Below are 24,360 nucleotides of genomic sequence, written 5' to 3' on the forward strand. Positions count from 1 at the left end.
TGCCAGTTTCATATATATATATATATATATATATATATATATATATATATATATATATATATATATATATATATATATAATCGGATTAAGAGACGGGCTCCACGAGTGTAAAACTCCCTCCGCTGTTCACAGATAGTACGTGCACACACACACACACACACACACACACACACACACACACACACACACACTACTTGACAGTACCTGGGCCGGGCAAGCGGCCAGGTGAGCAGCACACCTGCGCGGCGGGACAGGCAGGGGAGCACCTACCTCCTGACTCACTCCAGGCCGGGACACCAGGCGGACGGTAGCGGCTCGCGCGGCGCCCCCCTCCAACTCACCCACCCAACCAACACACTCCACTCACGGGAATGGTGGTCTTCCAGCCGTGGTAAGTTGGCCGCCTCGTGTTCTCCACTTGTGTACGACCGTTTCTTAAAAGAACGTCTTCGTTACGTTCTCGTGAACGGGTATGCGTCTTTCCAAACGTCTGTATAATCCCAGATTTATGATTTGTTTTCCCTCCGAATACTTAATGAGGGGTTCAGCTCGAGACTTCCCACACGAGCTAGTTTCGCGTGCAAACCGAGAGATTACATCCCCTTGTGATGACACGCTGGAGGGAGCGGTTGTGGTCCGCGGGGGAGGGAAGGAGAGACACACATATAGCCAGAGGCTAGAAGGAGCCTCCCCCGACGAAAGCCGCCTGGCGGGCTGGCTGGCTGCTGGGGTCGCTGGCGATATCAATGATGCATTAGCTTACGACGCCCCGTACAGGAATGTTCCACCTCACCCGCGTTACTGCGAACACCCGCTTGCTCTACACCTACCGTAGGTGTAGCTGTTAATGGGACACCACGTGACCTACAATGCAAGTCCCACCTTTTCTTTTCTTAACTGCACTGAGTGACAACACATGGCACGAGTACAATACAAGGTACATGAGGAAGGTCGAGAGACCTTGGCTGTGAGGGTGGCATAACACCGGGAGTGTTTACAGTGCCTGAATCTAGTACTTCGCCCACCCCCACCAACTAACCCCCACCTCCACCCCCACGCCCGCCTCCTCCGCGCCTCCGACGTCGACTTAAAACTTTTACTACGTCCTTCTCTGTGCATTTTGAAAGGGTCACTGTTCACTTAAAGCAGTTATAGGTCCCGAGGAAGTGTGAGTAAGTTTGCGATGTGATCGAACCTGTAAGATGTGACGGCATTGTTTCTAATCCTACGAGAATGACAATACTGTAATCATAAGTACTGTTCCTCCTGGGGACCCTTGTGACCTGTGATGGCTGGGTCAGCGGCGGCGTGACCTAACCCATTTCGTGAGCCTGTGATCACTACTTGGTCAGTGGATGCGTGACCTGACCCATGACACGTGACAGGTGTGTCTGTATTTGCATGACTTTATCGGTGTCTGATGACCTGCGTTGGGTGCCTCAGCGGAGGCGTGACCTGGTCCATGACCTAGTGACCCGTAATGACAACACTCACTACCCACGTCGGTCAGCTTGCCCGGATCATTTCCCTCTCATATACATTTCGGTAAACTGAGCAAAGTTAAGTTCAACCTCGAAGATCATTCCCCCAAGTTGCTCCAAACTTTCCGTAATGGTAACTTGTTCCGGACGGTTGAACTTATGACTGGTTGTACATCCGTGAAGTTGGTTGCGTCTGAATGCTCGCAACTCACCCCCACACACTTTGGTTTAAGCGTATCACTTAAGGTAAGACATGGGGGTTCTACTCTAGGGTTTTTTTCTAATACGGTTTCAGTCCAGCTTCACTGACGACGGAGAGGGTTCACATCATGACGAGGATGGGTCAGACGTCAGCAGAATTCGACCTCGTAATCTCTCGAAAGTGTTTCAAAAAGAAAACCCCTCATTAAAATCTTATAATATTTATGTGTCACGTGTGTGTGTGTATGTGTGTGTGTGTGTGTGTGTGTGTGTGTGTGTGTGTGTGTGTGTGTGTGTGTGTGTGTGTGTGTCAGTCCTATGTGATATGCGTGTATGTCTGATCTGTTTTTTGAATGCTGATGAGGGCAACACTATGTTCTGAGCGCCGATGGTAGCAACACCATGCAGAGAATGTTGTAGAAGGCAACACTATGTTCTTGTGTTTGAAATGGTAGCAGTAAGTCATGAGTGTTGAGGGTAACAACACCAAGTTGTCAGTACAGAGGCTAGCAACAGAGTGGTGCGTGTTTTGAGGGTCAAGTAGCGTGCTGTTGGTGTCCCAAAAGGTAGCAGTGTGCTGCCTGAGTTGCAAGGAGGTAACAATCTGTCTAGAGTGTTGCAGGAGGGAGAAGTGTGTTCTTAGTGTTGCAAGGGGAAGCAGCGTGACGTGTTTTTGCAGGAGATGCCGTGTGTTGTGACTGTTGCGATCAGCTTTGGTGTGTTGTAAGTGTTAAGATACACTTTCGAGGCAGGAATGTTTCTTGGGCCAGTCGTGTGTTCTTTGTATCGTAAAAAGCACGACTGTTACATGAGGTAACCATTTGGCATATGCTCTGCGGATCCAACCCTGATATGTGTTCTACGTGTGTTCTAGGAGGAGGTGTTGCTTTGTAGATGTTCCAGGAGACAATCTGTTGTGATTGTTGCTAAGGGAACAACAGTGTCTGCTTAGTGTTGCAGGAGGATGTAGTGTGTCGTGAGTGTTGCAGGGGACCAGGGAGTGAACGTCGTGAGTGCCTTGAGTGTTGAGGTGTACACAAGTGCTTCACCAAACACCATCTTCTCACCTCACCCCCACATGTCTCCCCCTCCACCACCACATCATGCCCCTCCCCCCTTCCTCCCCCGACATTACCAACTAATAACAACCTCATCTAAATAACTCTCATCAGTACGAGTCATTCTTCAAGCCTCGAGGAATGGCTTTATGGAATCTATAACTTATGTATGTAAGAGAGAGAGAGAGAGAGAGAGAGAGAGAGAGAGAGAGAGAGAGAGAGAGAGAGAGAGAGAGAGAGAGAGAGAATCCATTGAACCTCACACTAACCCCTCCCAAAACAAAACAAGAAAAAGACGTGTTCCTACCATCTTCTCACACTGATGTCTACCTGGACGAGTATGGCTGGGTTGGCTGGACACCTGAGCCAGTATGGTCGAGGTCGCTAAGGCTACTGTGACCCTGAGTGAGTGAGTGTGTGAGAGGGTGGTGTCGGGGTCTGGCTGTCGGGAGTGCCTTGCGTGTTACGCACACACAGTCTTAATTCTAAACACACTCTGTCGGCGTACGTACGCTGTGCTCTCTCTCTCTCTCTCTCTCTCTCTCTCTCTCTCTCTCTCTCTCTCTCTCTCTCTCTCTCTCTCTCTCTCTCTCTCTCTCTTCTCTCTCTTTCGTCCCTCTGATGACCGATACTGAAGGAGTGTATGCATAAAACTTGACTAAGCTTTATGTGTGTTCTTATATACTCGCTCAGCTCCTCCAGGGGAGGTCTACGACACACACACATATATATATATATATATATATATATATATATATATATATATATATATATATATATATATATATATATATATATATATACTCACCTAGCTCTTCTCGGGAGCTCTTATATACTCGATAAGCTCTTCCCAAGAGCTCTAATATACTTGATGAGCTATATCTACTCAACTCCTCCCAGAAAGCTCTAATATACTCGCTTGAGCTCTTCCTGGAGTTCTATTATACTCGCTTACCTCCCTCAGGGAGCTCTTAATTAAATCTGCCTTTCTTTGCTTCTAATCTAGAAAACTTTGTTTGTCTTTACTTAGAGACACACGTACGCCAGCATGTGTGTGCACTGGAAGAAGCGCGCGCGCACGCGTGTGTGTGTGTGTGTGTGTGTGTGTGTGTGTGTGTGTGTGTGTGTGTGAGTGTTTTCCCGAGCAAGGCTGCGAAAGTGTACCGGTCTAGACCGATGGGGCGGTGGTGGTGGTGGAGCAGGAGGAGACTCCCGAGGGGGAACTCGGAGGAAGGGAGTGAGGGAGGGAGGAAGGGAGAGAGGGAGGGAGGGAGGGAGGACACACATCGACTGTGTGAACACCGGGCGGCGTCAGTCTCACGGAAACTCTCAAATATTAACAAGATGACCTTAATGCCACCGTATGGTCGAGCGTATGTCTGTGTGTGTGTGTGTGTGTGTGTGTGTGTGTGTGTGTGTGTGTGTGTGTGTGTGTGTGTGTGCAAGACGGTGTACAGCCCATTAGCACGAAGGTACGACCTCGAGCACGACGGGATGTAACCCCTGAATATGACAGTATGACCCCTTGAGTACGACAGTAAGTACGACCCTGAAAAGCATTAGTGTCCGGCGTTTCGACCCGACGCTTTTATGCAAGGTCAAACACCAGGCCATCGCGGTTGAGTGTCGTAGCGGCGTGCTCAAGAGTCGTACCGGCATGCTCAAGGGTCGTAACGGCGTGCTCAAGGGTCGTAAAGGCGTGCTCAAGGGTCGTAAAGGTGTGCTCAAGGGTCGTAACGGCGTGCTCAAGGGTTGCACCGGCGTGCTCAAGAGTCGTAACAGTGTGCTCAAGGGTCGTACCGGCGTGCTCAAGAGTCGTAACAGCGTGCTCAAGGGTCGTAAAGGCGTGCTCAAGGGTCGTAACGGCGTGTTCAAGGGTCGTACCGTCGTGCTTGAGGGATTCATCATCACAGCAAACACGACGCAACGTAAAACGTATCACTACGTCAGTACATGACAAAACTACAAGGACGCGCTTTACAACCCAGCAACTACAGGGTCACAATCTTACCCAGTCTAACAAGAAAGAGGACAGTTCCCAACCACAACCCTGGATGAAATATAACGAACACAGAACGAAGTCAACAAAACATAGCGACGCCACCTGTGGTGTAACATCAGACAGTACGATAATATTGCACTGCTCAGTGTTGCAAAACATAAGTCATCACAACGCAATTCTTGGAAATACATCCATCAGCGTTTAGTCTGCCGAATAAAAATAAGAAGGTACGATTTTACGCAAATCGTTTATTTTCTACCAAATAATAATAGATCTTTAACAAAAAATGACGGTGTAACGCGAATCATTTATCATCGAATAACAAAATACGATTTTACCGAACACAACCCCCCCCCCCCATTTTTTTTCCATCGGTTTTATCAGATATTCTACAGATTACATCTGTAGTGAACGTAATAAGCACTATGCTGAAGTACCTAATAATGGCCGGGGAGAATGGTGGAAAGCGTGCACGACCATTCTCCCCTGCGTAGTGCTTCATGACACAAAAGTCACTCTTCTCCGTAGCCGCTTACAGCACCGTCATCATCTACCCTCTACCACCGAGAACCTATGCGTCTATCCAGGTACTCAATGTATCGACCAGATCCGAGGGAGGAGGAGGAGGAGGAGGAGGAGGAGGAGGAGGATGAACAGCTGGATGAACTGCAGGCCGACTGCCGCGCCCGGGGTTCGAACCCCGGCGGGACCGTGCGGGAAATCAGCAAATTTTCATAACTGCATCGGACGGGAGGAGCGTTAGGTCAGCGCGGATCTTCTTCGGCGCTTATTTCTAGATGAAATTATCGAACGTCTAGAGTGAGTTTCACAAGCCTTCATCTTCGGAAATCGAAGGAAATTATATGAAAATAAAATTAAGTATTGAAAACTGATATCCTTCCATCAGTCAAGTGCAATGCCGAAAACACACACACACACACACACACACACACACACACACACACACACACACACACATATATTTATATATAAACTTATAACAGGGTTTTTAAATCAGATTTGATACATATGGTGCAGCTACGTCTATGTAGGGAAATGTAGCCAAAACACACAGGAGGAACTCACGGATAAGAAAAAAAAAAAAAAAAGAAAACTCACGTGTAGCTGTTACAGAAAAAGTGAAAAAAAAGGAAAAAAAAAACGCAGAATTCTTCCTGTAATATTACAGCGAAATACTGTCAGATTCAGTGACGTTCAATCCCGCCACCTCACATCAAAAAGCAACAGGCATGACGTCTCTCTCAAAGTTATTTTGTCATATATTCAAAAAAGAAAAAAAAAGGAGGGGAGGGAGACCACAAAACGCACTTCCTTCAAGTACGTGTGGCATGACCGAGTCGATATCAACCAGCAATTTGGAAGGGAGGGCATCTCGCCTCGACGCTCGCCAGCATATATCCACCACCAGCACGGCCGCCGTAATCGATCTCCCGCAGAACGAACCTCTGTCATGTGTGTGTGTGTGTGTGTGTCTGTGGATGTTGCGTTTCACTCCCTGAATATTTGCTGAAGCTGGTGGAAAAAAAAAAGTAGAAAAAAAAAAAGACGAGGAACAAAAATTCTTTTTAGGGCGACCCCCAAGGAGTAAAAAGTCAGGTGTTTGAATTTGGACACTGAGGTGGGCGAGGGATGGGGCTGCTGCAGCAAGCAAGGGAAATGTTCCTTCGTCAGTCTCTACTACCTTCGCTCACCTCTATATATATATATATATATATATATATATATATATATATATATATATATATATATATATATATATATATATATATATATTGTAAACTTACATGCACAGTATGAGTGCTTTTACTAGCACATTAGTGTATTTCTGTGATCTGTTTTAGCTTGGGGCATCCTGTGTACTGTACTCAAAGAGCTTTGATGTGATCACAAAAGTGTGGCCAAAACATGCACCATCACTACAGAGACACAGGGTCACCAGCAACTTATACTCTCGCCAACAACAGGCAGTACCATTAACGAGACAAGCGTCACCAACACACACTACCACACAGTGGCACCAACAAACAAATGTCAAGATCAGTGCCACAAACACCTTGCACCAACATACACATTATCACCAACAACAGCAACATTGCGTCTCCAACAAAATACAGTTTCCCCCAACAATACCTCACAAGCAGACGTTTCCACCACTAAGTTTCACCAAAATGCAGGTACATAAACACACACAGAGTGCCACCAAACACAGTGACACCACCAAAGATGGCATTCACTATCATTAGCATCACCATCATTAACCACACGAATATGAAGGGACGACCTTGAGCAAGACAAGCACGACTTTTGCTTGTGTTGGCGTGGCCTTTGACCCCATCCCCTCGAAGACGTCATACCCAAGGGTTGGTAGAGTTATGCTCAAGGGTTGTATCGTCCACCACAGTTGGTTAGTATAGAGTGTTACAGACATATTGTCACGAGCACGAAGCATCTCCGCAAGATGTTTGGTGTCATCATCATTATACGTCACCATAACTCACTTCAGGCAACGCACGGTCACTATCATGTCACTGTTACAAACAACTCACGGTCACTATCATGTCACTGTTACAAACAACGCACGGTCACTATCATGTCACTGTTACAAACAACTCACGGTCACTATCATGTCACTGTTACAAACAACGCACGGTCACTATCATGTCACTGTTACAAACAACTCACGGTCACTATCATGTCACTGTTACAAACAACTCACGGTCACTATCATGTCACTGTTACAAACAACGCACGGTCACTATCATGTCACTGTTACAAACAACTCACGGTCACTATCATGTCACTGTTACAAACAACTCACGGTCACTATCATGTCACTGTTACACACAACGCACGGTCACTATCATGTCACTGTTACAAACAACTCACGGTCACTATCATGTCACTGTTACAAACAACGCACGGTCACTATCATGTCACTGTTACCGATATGAGATAGTCACCATCAGGATCTATACATTACTGGCACAATGTCACAACAGCACATACATCTTTGGTATAGTGTCACAAACAGCATTTAATCATCGGTACAGACTCACCAACAGCACATATACCATTGGTACAGTGTCAACCACAGTATATACATCAGTGGCACAGTGTCACCATCAGTATTTACTAAACCCTGGCTGCAACACCACCATTACATAGTGTCACCACCACCACCACCAACTTCACCACCAGGTGTGGGAAAGCCAAGAGGGCAACAACACATGTAGTGGCCCTAGCCGTCGCCCCCAACAACCCACCCCCAAGGGTGTCCAATACACAGGCCGCCCAGTGTGGTTCTCCCACAACCTGACGACGCTGCCGGCGACACCAACCGGATCAGTGTCGAATTCCTACCGAAGAAGGAGCATCCCTCTATCCCCATGGCCCCCAATCCCTGGCCGCCGCCACCACCAGCCGTCAGGGGCCGTAAAGAGGCGATAACTGAATTGCAGACTTTGCCCTCCGCCAGAGCACCTTGTACCTCCACATCTTTCATTCGGGAGAGTAAACTCCCTGAATTATTACTGAGGCGCCCGGGGAGGTGACTGGGGTTGCCAAGAGACATATTTCCCAGCCCGTTTCACTCCTGCCCACTCGTATAACACACTTGTGCCTCGTGTGAGATTTTATATCAATATTGAGTTTTGACATTTTTTTCTCCTCGTCTGACATTGTTCGTTCTTCGCCAGATTAACACATTCCTCTATAATTGTTTCAGAGTTGTAGAGCTGACTCGTTAAAAAACATCAAGTGGAGCTTTTGTCGCAGCGGTGAGAGAAGGAACTGCAAAAGATGCTTCCATTGCCGCCATCTGTGGGTCGCAGGCGCATCATGGGCTCGCTGCTGATGTTAACGCTGATGGTAAGGAGAAACTGTGGTCAGGAAATTATCAGTTACTTTCGTCTGAGTTTGAAGGTATGTAAGTTTATCGTCTCTCTTCGCAGCTGACCTTAGATTGAACATCCTTGAAACGTAACTGAAAATTCTGACGGTATGTTTAGCTGTAGCATTAAGTTCCTAAAGTATCTTAACAATGCTTTGTGCGGGCAAATCTTATCCACTATGTGGGCTATTCTTCAGTGGCGTACCTAGGGTATGGCAGGTAGGGCAGGTGCCCTGGGCGCCACTCAATAGCTTTGTTTTTTGACATATGTTGCCCGATTGACATTTTTAACGGCTCGGTTTTGTGAGATGAAAAAAAAAAAGAAACTCGCCTACTTTTCAACTATAGTAATATGCTACTATCAGTTGCATTGCCGCTTCTACGTTACAATTTTGTTCAAATAAGTCTTTAAGTCTTTAAGAGTCTATATAGATCTAAGTTTGTCCTAACTCTTCAACAGTTTATGATTACAGTGTATATATCTTTATACACATCCACTGTATGTACATTTTTGATCAAGCCAGGGGCGCAGTTTCAGTATTTGCCATAGGCGCTATTTCCCCTGACGAGTTAGAGGTATTTTTCAGCTAAAAGTATTTTTATTTCAAAACTGAAAGATAAGATATGCAAACAATTCTACACTTGAAATAATCAGGGAAAATATATCATAATACTCTTAGTCACCGATACATACCCAGTAAATATGATGCAAAGGATCAGAAAATATTCAAAATTGAATTCGTTTAACAGCTTAAGTGAATGTCATAAAGACGACTAAACGATATTCTGAAACCAGATTTGTATTCAGCATAGAATATACTTCTCATAATGAGTTTTTAAAGGAAATCTATTTTTCTGAGAAAAATGCCAAAAATTCAGAGTTTTTTTTAACTCAAAAAACTTTTTGTTTCAAAATTGATAGATAAGACATTCAAACACTTCTATACTTGAAATAATCATGAAAAATATATTATAATGCTCTTAGATGCCGATACGTACTCAGTAGATAAGATGCAAAGAAACAGGGGCGCAATTTCAGTGCTTGCCGTAGGCGCTATTTCCCCTATATTCCCCCCCTGTTATTCTTAACATAAGTCTCAGTTTTCTAATATGTTAATTATTGGTTTTGATGGCACACACACACACACACACACACACACACACACACATATATATATATATATATATATATATATATATATATATATATATATATATATATATATATATTTTTTTTTTTTTTTTTTTTTTTTTTTGCTTTGTCGCTGTCTCCCGCGTTTGCGAGGTAGCGCAAGGAAACAGACGAAAGAAATGGCCCAACCCCCCCATACACATGTATATACATACGTCCACACACGCAAATATACATACCTACACAGCTTTCCATGGTTTACCCCAGACGCTTCACATGCCCTGATTCAATCCACTGACAGCACGTCAACCCCGGTATACCACATCGCTCCAATTCACTCTATTCCTTGCCCTCCTTTCACCCTCCTGCATGTTCAGGCCCCGATCACACAAAATCTTTTTCACTCCATCTTTCCACCTCCAATTTGGTCTTCCTCTTCTCCTCGTTCCCTCCACCTCCGACACATATATCCTCTTGGTCAATCTTTCCTCACTCATTCTCATATATATATTTTTTTTTTTTTTTTTTTTTTATACTTTGTCGCTGTCTCCCGCGTTTGCGAGGTAGCGCAAGGAAACAGACGAAAGAAATGGCCCAACCCCCCCCCCCCCCCATACACATGTACATACACTCGTCCACACACGCAAATATACATACCTACACAGCTTTCCATGGTTTACCCCAGACGCTTCACATGCCTTGCTTCAATCCACTGACATCACGTCAACCCCTGTATACCACATGACTCCAATTCACTCTATTTCTTGCCCTCCTTTCACCCTCCTGCATGTTCAGGCCCCGATCACACAAAATCTTTTTCACTCCATCTTTCCACCTCCAATTTGGTCTCCCTCTTCTCCTCGTTCCCTCCACCTCCGACACATATATCCTCTTGGTCAATCTCTCCTCACTCATTCTCTCCATGTGCCCAAACCATTTCAAAACACCCTCTTCTGCTCTCTCAACCACGCTCTTTTTATTTCCACACATCTCTCTTACCCTTACGTTACTTACTCGATCAAACCACCTCACACCACACATTGTCCTCAAACATCTCATTTCCAGCACATCCATCCTCCTGCGCACATCTCTATCCATAGCCCACGCCTCGCAACCATACAACATTGTTGGAACCACTATTCCCTCAAACATACCCATTTTTGCTTTCCGAGATAATGTTCTCGACTTCCACACATTTTTCAAGGCTCCCAAAATTTTCGCCCCCTCCCCCACCCTATGATCCACTTCCGCTTCCATGGTTCCATCCGCTGACAGATCCACTCCCAGATATCTAAAACACTTCACTTCCTCCAGTTTTTCTCCATTCAAACTCACCTCCCAATTGACTTGACCCTCACCCCTACTGTACCTAATAACCTTGCTCTTATTCACATTTACTCTCAACTTTCTTCTTCCACACACTTTACCAAACTCAGTCACCAGCTTCTGCAGTTTCTCACATGAAGTCTGTTGGGGATGAGAGAGCTTGGGAAGTGAGTCAGTTGTTGTTCGCTGATGATACAGCGCTGGTGGCTGATTCATATATATATATATATATATATATATATGTATATATATATATATATATATATATATATATATATATATATATATATATATATATATATATATATATAGATAGATAGATAGATAGATAGATAGATAGATAGACAGACAGACAGACAGACAGATAGATAGATAGATAGATAGACAGATAGATAGATAGATAGATAGATAGACAGATAGATAGATAGATAAAATCATTAGACAGACAGACAGACAGATAGATAGATTGATAGACAGATAGATAGATAGATAGATAGAGAGACAGACAGATAGATAGATAGATAAAATCATTATCATGATCTACATCAATATCATACTTTTCCATTAAATGAAAAGTAGAAAATTTTAATGATCATGGCATAAATTTACGCATTTCGCCTCGCACCCCCCAAGCTTTGCCTCCTAAGCTGACTCATCAGCAACAAGGCCAGGGGCTGCTTACTCCTGTAGTAAGAAACGGGGGGGGGGGAATTATCAGTCCAGTCCATTATGGAGACGCACGATGGATCTGTCGCAAGACATGAGTGCTTGACCATTCACTGTCCCTCATCACTCACCTCTCCCCTGTGCCCTTTGTTCCCTCTTCTTTCTTTTCTTTTTTCTTTTTCACGAGATCTTCAACCAATCATTACATGTTTAGAAAATACAGCTTTAGGTCGATAAGGCATGGTTAAACTCAGGATACAGCCGAGCCAGATCTGGTTCCTCTATGTGTATGAAGACTATTCCATAAAACCCCTCCTATTTCCCCTTACCCGATGTAGCGACGCCCTCAGCATCAAGGGACACCAGTGAGTTACCACACCTCCTAATCTCTTACTTCTCTCATGAGACCCACATGCCCAATGGTGTAAAACCTTATCTATCCTGACTGTGATTTGCATCATCACTTCTGCTTCAAGGGTCGAGTATGTGCATATTGCAACATATTCGCACCTGTTGCACGTCCCATGGCACTCAAATCTCCTAACCGTTGCCATACGGCTAGAAATTTACCTGTGTCAAGTTTCTACTACTTTTCGTTGATTCCTGCGCCGTCCGCTTAATTCTACTGTCCTTTTCATATTATTCTATTACCTCACCTCCCGCCTCGAGGCTGTACTAGCCTCTCGTTTACTTCTTCTGGTCAACTCTGCTAAAGAATTCACCAAACATGACGAAGTGTGCGGATGTATTCCTCCAACCCAACCTCCCTCCCTCCCCTCCGGATCATGGAGGCAATGTGGCTTATTCCTCTCTGTTCCCATCGATCTCTGAAGGGTAGACCGCACGTTCTCCTGTGCCCCGCGATCGTCATAACCGAACAGTACTTCCGTCTGTGCGAGAGTTGCACACATATCTAAAGGTCTTTGTAAGGGTTCAGTGCCTCAAAGGGCCAGGTCATTGTACTACACGTTTGTGTACACGATGTTTTCTGTGCATTGTTCTGATGGCCTGTAAATCATCATCATTCATTACTATTCATCATTATTACTATAACTATCATTACTATCATTACCGTATCATCATCATTATATAACGTCTCTCTCTCTCTCTCTCTCTCTCTCTCTCTCTCTCTCTCTCTCTCTCTCTCTCTCTCTCTCTCTCTCTCTCTCTCTCTCTCATCTTTAACCTCGTTTGCTGCCGTTACAATCTTCCACAGGATCGTCTGATCATCCCCCTGTAACCACTTTCTGCGTGTACCACACCCAGTTCCTCCCACACCCTACACTCAGCCCCTACCATGGCACTCCAGAGAAGGCTCAACCTGCCAGATTTCTGTTTCTACTTTCCTGAGACTGGCTTATCAATCATTCTTGCTTAATGCTTTTCTGTGTACAGCTGTCGGTAAGGGAGGATACATCCTGCCTTCCTCTCAAGACTCTCGGAAACTGCTTATCACAGGAGCGTCTGATATTCGTAGTCACAAACATTTCTTGCGACAAAGGAAATGTGTCACCGTCTCCTTCGCCACTGGTTAAACCTTTCTGGTCCCTCGGTATGAATTTCTGACATCATGGGAAAGTCTATTTTTCTTCTTTTCCTTTTCCAAGGCCACCTTTCTTCTTCTCCTTCAAGGCCATCTTATCACTGACTTTGGCATAAGTATCTTATTTCTAAAATTCTATCCATCTGCTCCTCCCCTCCCCCAAACCAGTCCATTGATCTCACAGTTAATGTCAACTTTTCCTCCCTCTCCTATCACCAATGGTATTTCCTGAGGTTCTCTCCTATCTCCTTCCCCTCTTCCTTCCATTCATCAGCGAGATTCTGTTTACCAATAATCTTGAACCCTATGCTGATATGAGAGAGAGAGAGAGCGAGAGAGAGAGAGAGAGAGAGAGAGAGAGAGAGAGAGAGAGAGAGAGAGAGAGAGAGAGAGAGAGAGAGAGAGAGAGAGGTACTCTAGCTGCAGGGGAAGAAGAACTTGTTTCCCCAGAGCCATCACAAGGGATATTTGCCGCATAAATAAATAGCTGGAAACCCACCTTGAAACCAGCGTAATGTGGGCCATCCTTAGTGATCCGACACCAGTGTAAAGTCAGCCCTACCAACTGTTTTGAAACCAGTGGGACATGATGAACCGTCACAGGTACTTTACGACCAGTGGAAGATGAACCATCACTAGTGCTCAAGACCATTGGAAGATGAACCATCACTAGGGCTCTGAGACCAGTGGAAGATGAACCATCACTAGTGCTCTGAGACCAGTGAAAGATGGACCATCACTAGTGCTCTGAGACCAGTGGAAGATGAACCATCACTAGTGCTCTGAGACCAGTGGAAGATGAACCATCACTAGTGCTCTGAGATCAGTGGAAGATGAACCATCACTAGTGCTCTGAGACCAGTGGAAGATGAACCATCACTAGTGCTCTGAGACCAGTGGAAGATGAACCATCACTAGTGCTCTGAGACCAGTGAAAGATGAACCATCACTAGTGCTCTGAGACCAGTGGAAGATGAACCATCACTAGTGCTCTGAGACCAGTGGAAGATGAACCATCACTAGTGCTCTGAGACCAGTGGAAGATGAACCATCACTAGTACTCTGAGATCAGTGGAAGATGGACCGTCTCTAGTGCCTTGCTATGTCACACTATGGACCCTGCTAGCTGCCAGTGTGATGAGAAAGTCACCCCTGAGCAAGTGTTTGGGGAGAGCCACCGTCTCCCCATTGTTCTAGAGATGATCTCCCTGCGGCCGTGGGGTCCAGCTGCACCGAGGCAGTTGTGGTAATTAACATTTTATGGCTTGTATGCGAAGGGAGGGTGGTGGCGTCAGCCACCTTGGGACCAGTGTAGGGGTAAACAAACGGTACAGGGCAACATAATAGGGGGTAGCACCCGCAAGGGAAGTGTATAAGGGGTAACCACCTGATGGCCATCGCGAGAGGTTAGCAGGCATTACGTTAGCCGCTCTGGAATGTGTATGGTGGTCACCCCAGTATGGCTAGGGTGAGGGGGGGAAGCTGCGGTATGGCCACATGAGGGCCACTGCCACACGACTGGGAGGAGATAATGACCTCAGGGCCAGACGGGGATTGGTTACCTTCTCCAGGATTAATGTGGTACGTAGGTTGCGTCCCTAGGGCCCGTATGGGGAGAAAGGGGCGACAGACGCCCTACGATCGTAGTGGGGAAGGGTTAACAGCCCAAGGGTCAGTGTGAGTGGGGAAACCTGTGTAAGAATGGCGCAAAAAGGAGGCAGCAGTCCTGAAGACAGTGTGGGATGTTATGGCAGCCAAAGTCCCAACGTGGGATGGGATGGCAGCCAAAATCCCAACGTGGGATGGGATGGCAACCTAAGGACTAGAGTGAGATGGATCAGCAGCCCAGAGACCAAAGTGGGAAAGGGTCAGGAACCCAAATTCAAGTATGGGACAGAGGACAGCAGCCGAAGTGTCTAATAGTGTGAGAGGGACACGAACTTCCATAGGCATGTGTGTGGGACGGGGTAGCAACTCAAGGCTCATCTGGGATGGGACAGGAAGAATGGGGCGTAGTCCCCTGGACTTGAGGGGAGGAGCGGGAGGACGGCAGGCTAAGGGACAGTGTGAAGGAGGTAATGACACGAGTGTGGAGGCGGAGTGTGAAACCTGTGACCACGCACGTCCTCCTCCCGACCCACTTGGCTGGTAATAATGAAACACCAGCAGCCGGGTTTTGTTCTTCTCGTTAATGCTGCACGGATGGCTGGCTGGCTGGCTGGCCGGCCCGGCCTGGTGTTTGCTCTCTGTTACCTGTGTCTGTGTGTGTGTATGTGTGTGTGTGTGTGTGTGTGTGTGTGTCGGCCGTGTGCGGTGTGTGTGTTTGTTTGTCTGCTAAGTGTGTCTGTGTTTTCTCTTGTACGTGTGTGTGTGTGTGTGTGTGTGTGTGTGTATGTGTGTGTGTGTGTGTGTGTGTGTGTGTGTGTGTCGCTGTCTGTCTGTATACGTGTGGTCTGTGGGTGTGTTCTCCACATTCTCTACTTCTTCACTTGGTTTGCTCTAATATCCTGTTCCTAAATACTCATTTCTTCACGTTTATCCCAATTCTTCAATTACTCTGATACGCGGCTGTTCTTCTAATTCATCAGCTCCTCCCTGTTTCAGAGAGCTGGTCCGAATCAACACTGTCAAATGGACTGAAAGCTGTAATCAAGTTTCCCCCTTTCTACCTTCACATTACATGGGCAAGACTATTTCAGCGATCCTATCCCTGTAGCTTACGATCCCATTTCACTCGCAGTTGGATCCCCATTACGTGACTCATTGCGTGAAGTAACCAAACTGGTGACGTGCATTCAGACTGTGATCCGCTGCTCCTCTGCTCGCCTTATTGTCCAATCGTGCAATATTGTGCAATTCTTCTCTGATCCCCCAGTGTACGATCAGGTACTATGATGGCGACCTGTAGGTCCCAGTCACTTGCAAGCTTTCCACTGCAAGATGATGGTCATGACCAGACCTCAGTTAACTGAGTGCCATCCTCCTCCTTCTGCACTCTGCCGGGTTCAAGTTCGATAACCCTATGTCTTACCAACGACAGGACGTCTTTTTAGGAGTCGCAGTCCTGATATACTCCTTATTTCCCCCTGATTTAGTACCATCAGCAAACACATTCAGGTATGGTTTGAGTACCTCTGGCAAGTCCACTTCATAAATCACAAACAGCGTTGGATCCAAGACAGCCCTGCGGAACACTTCGTTATTTTCACCCAGTTTGAAAGAGAATCTCTGACTTGCATCTTCTGTTTCCCAACGATTAGGTGATTTTTCGCCCTACGAGGGGAGCTTCTTTTCGTGTCCCTGCTTGGAAATGTACTATTACCTTACAAATACTGAAACATTTGCTTCTAGACTTGTATTTCCTTTATTCTGGCGACCTTTTTCACCTGTCACACTATCCTATAGTTTAACGCGTTTCCAATACTAATAATTCGTTAAAAAAAAAGCACATCATTTACCCTCTACCATTCTCATAGTACCAGCAAGTTTTCGAACATCTCAAACGGCCTGTCGAGGATTGTTACACACTCCTTGAGCGCGAAGGGCCAGACACTACCAAGTCCAGGAGGGGGCCTTATAAGAATGCAGATCCTTCATGATGTCCTTATATCCCATCTAACGACTCCACTACTTTCCAGTGTCTCTGTACCATCTCATCTTGGAAACACGAGAGGTAAAAAGCCCTCGGGCTCTGAATCCGCTTCAGTGTTCCAAGCCTATGACATCATCCGATTCAGAAAACATCTCCTTCCCGGTGAATCCCTCAGTCTAATTATATGATCTAATGCCACAATCTACTCCTGAGAAATCTTAGCAGTAATACTCTTCGATTCTAATCTTCATCAGTGACTGATGGTGATTTTCTCGAATTCCTCCGTTCTTTTTGTTTGTACATTTCTCATTCTTTGTTTATCTTGCATCTTTCAAATACTGTGTGTGTGTGTGTGTGTGTGTGTGTGTGGGTTTCACGTTCAGGTCACCGTAGCAAGGGAGTTCAGGACCTTCGATGTCGACTTATGGTGATAACAGGATGGGGAGGGGCCGTAGCTTTAAATATGTATGAGGTTAGAGTAGATCCTTGTCCACAGGGAGAGACAGAGAAAACGAGGTGGAAAAAAGATAGTCTCGGAGAGAGAGAGAGAGAGAGAGAGAGAGAGAGAGAGAGAGAGAGAGAGAGAGAGAGAGAGAGAGAGAGAGAGAGAGAGAGAAGGGGAAGTTTAATTAGGGAAATGAGACAAAAACAGAAACAAATTAAGAGAGAATGAAAGAGACAAGTAAAGGTAGAGGAGGGAAGGGAAGAGGAAGAATGAAACACACAGAGACACAGTGAGAAAAAAAGAGAGAAGAGAGGGGAGATGAGCACCCACGAGAAAGGAAAAGAGAGAGAGAGAGAGAGAGAGAGAGAGAGAGAGAGAGAGAGAGAGAGAGAGAGAGAGAGAGAGAGAGAGAGAGAGAGAGAGACGTGGGGAGGATGAGCCCCCACGTCACATAACGCAGTGTGGACATGAGGCGTGTGGCACTAGAGAATGTCATAAACCGCCAGTACGAGCCACAGTCACCAAGCTGCCTGCGATTGCCCTGTCTCACTCTCGCTAACCTTTCTCACAGGACCTGTGTGTGTCTTTTTGCGTTCCACACCTACTGACAAGCACACACACACACACACACACACACACACACACACACACACACACACGAAACCAAACCAAAATGTACATAGTTACAAATACACACATGCATACATCAGGCATACAGTAAAATAAACTTGCAAGCAGACTCAAGAAAAGGACATAGTGGATGCTATTCATATATTGTGAGATTCAGGTGAGGGAGGGACAAGTGGGCGTGGGAGTGGTAGGGATAGGGCAAGAAGTGAGTGAGGGGGCTAGGTGAATGAGGGAGCCAGGTGAGTGAGGGGGGCAGGTGAGTGAGGAGCAGGTGAATAAGGGACAGGTGGCTGAGGAAGGGCAGGTGGGGCAGGTGAGTGCTCCCGGCGCCTCAACACACACACAGGATCTACCTTTAATTACACATTAGTGAAGCGGCGGCAAGTACCTTTTACAGACCTCGTTAGTCCCGCCCTCAACACTACAGCCCCCTACCCTACCCTACCCTGCTGGCTCAATGATATCCTCGCCCCCAGACCCCTCTCTCCCCCCTCCATCACATCTACCTCCCCTTCCGCTTCTCCTCTCTCCCCATACAGCACTTCACCACTACCATACAACCTCCTCACTGACCTCACTTTCCTCCAAAACTGATCGTACTCTTCTCGTCCTCGGTCTCGGCCCCCTTAGCCTCGACCACCTCGTTCCTAAGCACAAGTACCTCGGCCTCGACTTTCCTATCCAGTCATCTATCCCACTGTCGTAGGATGACTTAGGCCAGAGGCCTAAGTCTGAGGTCAGACAGGGGGAACTGCTGAGTCGGAGAGCTATCAGGTAAGATATTTGAAACAGAACGTCCCTAGATGTGACGGCGGGTGTCCATTAAATGTCGAATGAGTCCCTTGTATAAAAATATTAATAATTTCTATAATTATTCAAAAAAAAAAAAATCGGCTGTCGCGTCTTAGCTGACCGCATTTTACGCCACAGTCATGCAGGGCATAGACTGACGAGGACGTCCACAAACCACTCATTCCTATCAACCAAATATGCATGAAGGTAGTTACCATAAGCTCAAGACCTTACTACCAGAGTCAGTCTCCCCCATGGTCTACTAACCCTGGTCTGCTGCAGGGCGCTGGGGCGGCCGAGCTGACGCTGGTGCAGGAGGGCGGACCAAGGGGGACCACCTGGGGGTACTCCCTCCTCCCGTCCACCTTCCCCCTCACCTGGGACGAGGCGAGGGCCGCCTGCGAGGCCGTGCCAGGCTCCATGCTCGCCAAAGGTAAGCAACCTCACCGATCAGCGTGACACACACACACACACACACACACACACACACACACACACTTAGGTCGGGTGGCCTATTAAATGGCTTACTGTCAACATAATGAATGAGCAACACACATTTGATATCATCATATGATTATTTCTAATTGGAATTTGTATCATCAGCAAATGGCATCAACTAAATCCATGTTATCAGAGGAATCTCTTGTTAGAAAACGTATTTATTGTAGAATAATGTCTCCTCCATACACATAGACATCTAAATATACATAAAAAAGATGAAAAACACTTATGTAGAATTTTTTTCAGATAAAGTAAACCGTGTAATGATTACCGTAACCAGAAAAGTTTGTCAGGATATTATGTAGAGGTGCTCATTTACTCTGTAGGTGTACCTACTGTGATCTCTGACCTGATGTGACCTCATGTCATGACCCCCACCCCCTTTGTTCGTCACAAAGTCTCTGACCCTCATGTTGTAAGTCCCTGTTCACTTCATTCTAATATGATCCTAAATGTACATTTTAAACCATTCGTAAGCCATAACTATCTCCGTTTGAATCTTTGTCTTCCCACGCTGACCCGACTTGACCTGCGGATGTGACCCCTAGTGGATGGGTGGGAGGCGGAGGCGGCGGTGGAGGAATACCTGAAGGCGCTAAGGTTCACCAAGCCCGTCTGGCTGGCCAACAGACAGACGCTTCCCGAAGTGTGAGTTCTCCTACCTTAACGCACATCAAGACACTGGTGATAATAACACCGCTTATTTCTGCACGTTTTCTTACCCCTGCAACTGTGCTTTTAGTAGCAACGTGTTGTCTCCACTGGATGTGGTGTCTATGGCACCTTTTCCCCACCCTGTTCAGCATATTCGTCTATCCTTTTCGGGCAAACCACCCTCTGTAGTTTTTGACACCGACTTTTTACCTTCTATTACGAGTTTCGGTTATCTTAAGTTACTTCCAATATCTCTCAGTTGAGCCATATATCGCGTAGAGACGCTAAGAGTTGTCATGTATGTATGCGTGTTTGTATAAAGGTGCATGTGTGTCTATGTCAGCCTTTCTCTTTGTGTAGACCCATACATTCACGTCTGAATGTAGTCGTGGATGTGTAGAAATTTACTTGTGTTTGTGCGTAGGTAAGTTTACCGTGCATAGGTAGACAGACTGGCAGCTCTCAAGATGAATCAGGTACCAAACTGATTACGCAACAAACACAGACATAATCAGATTTCTTTAAAGTGGTTTCCGCACCTGTGATGAAGCCATCAGAACCTCACAGTAGTGGGGAGATGAGTGCGCTGATACACGGTATACCGGCTTGCCCAGCCCTATATTACAGAGCGTCACCAGTACACCACTGCAGAGGTGTCTGATGAAAGTCGGGAATAACTGAATAAGCAATGGAAGGACGCGCGTAAATAAAGCAAAATAAACTTCATCTAAGGATTCTATTGTCCATGAAATAGTATCACCTACACTATACTGTACTTATCTATGTGTTTACAGGGGATATGTAATGTACTCAGTCAATCTAAGAAAAACTGTTTGCCTCTGTCCTATCATTATGTGAACGCGTTTCAAGCCGTCCGTTCGTTTGTCTGCTGGGCCGATAAAAATACCAGACTTTCCCAAAACTCAGCTTCCTCAACCGCCAAACTGTTCCTCACACACACACACACACACACACACACACACACACACACACATACCACCAAGTTTGTACCTTTATCAATTTTCCTCGAATGGAATAGAATTCTATAGGGTTTTCATACAAAAAAAAAAAAAATAAAATAAAAACGTAATGTAAACCAGTCCAGGAACTTATTTAGGAATACAGGCGCAATCACAGCGCCTGCTGTGGTGCTACGGTGGTAATAACAGTTATTGACGAATTGAGCTGGGAGGGGGGAGAGCGTCCGTCTGTCGGAGTCGTTTTCTATTGATCATAATCCTGAGTGTTACTGGCCCCGCCACTTTACGCTTGGGCCCAACACTTTATTGATCACCGGACTGATGCTACGGTCAATATCGTAAACTCCGACGGTGCGTAAGTGTTGCCGGGCGGCGTATTATGGGGTCGCCCCATCTCTTGAACATTCTCTGCAAATCACACCAACCTAAATTTATGTGTGCTGTCTGTACTGACCATTCTGTTTCATTCACCCACCACTCTAATACTATGGAAATACTTCTTATTATCCCTGTATATCTCGACGAACCAACCATTCGCTGTTCCACATGATCGGTCTGTTTCAAAACCTTGAAAGGTTGTGATCAGGTCACCCCTCGCTCTTTTCTCTTTCAAGGTGGGTAAATCAAAGTCCACTAGCCTCTCATGTTGCGTAGGTGTATGTGTGTTTTGGCTACCTATGTGCACTACCTGGACTTGGACAAATATACATATTGCCCCACCCACTAAACACATCCACTGATCCAGTCTTATTTAGGAAACATGCAGATACCTGACACAAACACACTGCACCCCTCACTTAATGAACCCCCAGATGTCAACTGTTCTACTACTTAGAAGAATAAAGAAATGATTTCCCCACAGCTCTCCTTATGGGTTCGTTTTTAAGATTCGTCTTACGTCACCCAAGCTAGCCTTCTCCACACCTAGCTTTCAAAAAAAGAAAAAAAAAATCCATCCTTACTTTGACTCAGCAAGTTCATTCACTGAAGTCATAACAAGTTCCCCTCTTTTCCATCACGTTTTTAAGGAAGATAATTGCACTATATTCAACCTCTCCTCATAGCCAATTCGGGCACAATTCTAGTTACAAATTTTTGCATTTTCCAGAGTGACTTAATCCTTAAAAAGAAAAAAAAAAAAACAGAGGCTCCACAACGTTATACCACGTTCACGTTTAGCACTCATATACTCCTACAGAAGGCGTTGAAAAAAAAGAAAGGCTATTCAACACACACACACACCCACACACATACACACACACACATATACACACACACACACACACACATATATATATATATATATATATATATATATATATATATATATATATATATATATATATATATATATATATATATATATACTAGTTCGTGCCCTAGGAGTCCCATTTATCTTTGTGTAGCTCTCACAGAGCTCAGGAAGCCGGCCACGTTCGCCGGGCCGGACATTAACTGCAGTACTGTGTGGGCGTCTACGCAAGAAAAAGAAAAAAAAATGATCATGTGTGTTTGATGACCACTTTGTTTTCATGGGAGGGACTACTACTACACCCCCTAGGGCCCTATCTCTTCCAACTTTTCTTTCGTAGGAGGCTTTTTTAATTACTTACTTTGTAGCACACTCTCCATTCACTATTTTATTGTCTGACTGGGTCCATTCATCCACCCCTCTACTGCTGTAGCAGTGTTTCTCCTCCCTTTTTCTTCCACCGGTCGTGTGTGTGTGTGTGTGTGTGTGTGTGTGTGTGTGTGTGTGTTTAAAGGATTTCCTGACTACCTTCAGTCCCACAAACATAACGGAGAGGACAGCTCCTCGGTACGAGGAGGATAAAAGTACCTTATTACCACGACCCCTTGGGGCGCTCTCCAGTCCTCTCACGCTCTCACAGCCTTCCCTGGTCACCACACTCACCCACAGCTCACAGACTCAACCACACTCGCCCTTATCCCTCCAATGTGATGATCTACCTCTTTCGAAAGGTCACTGCACTCACAGATGACTCTGACTTTGGTCAGCTGTCCGGGGGTCATCACAATAACAACTGGTTCTCGGAGTTCACCTAACAGGCAGTTCCACAAGGTGGACCCCAGTCACCACCAGGTCACCAATGTCACGGTACTCACTGAATCATCGCAAGGTCGTCATCACGCTTTATCATCACATACCAGAGCTCACCACACTCACCAACTTTACATGGTCATTACTCTCACCTCTCTCTCTCTCTCTCTCTCTCTCTCTCTCTCTCTCTCTCTCTCTCTCTCTCTCTCTCTCTCTCTCTATGTGTATATATATATATATGTATATATATATATATATATATATATATATATATATATATATATATATATATATATATATATATATATATATATATAGATAGATAGATAGATAGATAGATAGATAGACAGATAGATAGATAGACAGATTGATAGATAGATAGATAGATAGATAGATAGATAGATATAGACAGATGGACAGATGGACAGATAGACAGATAGACAGATGATAGATAGATAGATAGTCAACAATATACAAAGAGGCCAAAGAAACAGAGGCCAAGCTGGAAGGCCGAAAATCTTTCTGAAGTTACAGAACTTAATGCAAGAGAGCCCCAGGAAGCATGAAGGGCGCAGTCCTCCAAAACTCCGCCATCTACCTGTTTCGTTCCGAGGGAAAATGATTTTATATGTTTCCCTCTGAGACTGCTGCAGCGTCTGGGCGAGTCAGAGGCTGCGTTCATAGGTCTGTCTACGACTTGCGAGCCAAGATCTTTGTCGAGTCTGGGTATCAATCATTCGTCTGTCTGTCTGACTGTCCGAATTTCAGGTACTGTTTAACTTTCGCTTTACCTTCCTGTTGGTCTTTTTAGGTTATCATGACAGCATTCCAGTTAAGCTTATCTACTGTAGGTACTGTCTCCTGGTTGCTTAGTGTAATGAACTGCTCACCCGTCCATCTGTCAGTTTCTGTATGACTCTGTAGAACCAAATGCCTCTGGATATGCACTCGAGTGATGACATGCCCGTATGCAACTACGTATGTCTGTACGTGTTTCCATATATCAGTGTTTTCTTAATATATTCAACTCGGTACTTGTATATAAAGTCTATCCTCACTGACAGTTCAAGATTCTATGACATTTAAACCAATAAAAAAAAATGTCTATACGTAAAGCTTTTACATAACGAAAAGGTGAACGCACGTTTCGTAAAAGTCATTGAGAGAGAGAGAGAGAGAGAGAGAGAGAGAGAGAGAGAGAGAGAGAGAGAGAGAGAGAGAGAGAGAGAGAGAGAGAGAGAAGGGCTCAGAGTGACGTACTTGTTAATGAATATGGATGCGGGAATTAATCTGGCAAGTTCAGCATCCACCTGCTGGTTGGTACCTGCTACAGGCAGTAGGCAACAGGAGGAAGGCATGGACGGGCGGAGGACCCCCTCCTGGCG

The 24,360-nt window shown here is 45.5% G+C and overlaps 1 protein-coding gene across 1 annotated transcript in view; it reads left to right on the top strand.

Annotated features, from left to right (window-relative positions):
* The first annotated feature begins 252 nt into the window (after window positions 1–252).
* The window catches only part of LOC139760630 (uncharacterized), a 44,040-nt gene continuing 19,932 nt past the window's right edge, over window positions 253–24,360 (top strand). Inside the window, exons 1-4 of the mRNA XM_071684037.1 lie at window positions 253–391; window positions 8,488–8,630; window positions 19,061–19,211; window positions 19,828–19,927. Coding sequence (XP_071540138.1) covers window positions 8,562–8,630; window positions 19,061–19,211; window positions 19,828–19,927 — 320 coding nt within the window. The 5' untranslated portion in view covers window positions 253–391; window positions 8,488–8,561. The remainder of the gene's footprint in view (window positions 392–8,487; window positions 8,631–19,060; window positions 19,212–19,827; window positions 19,928–24,360) is intronic.

The sequence above is a fragment of the Panulirus ornatus genome, chromosome 37, assembly GCF_036320965.1.
Source record: "Panulirus ornatus isolate Po-2019 chromosome 37, ASM3632096v1, whole genome shotgun sequence".
Lineage (NCBI taxonomy): Eukaryota > Metazoa > Arthropoda > Malacostraca > Decapoda > Palinuridae > Panulirus > Panulirus ornatus.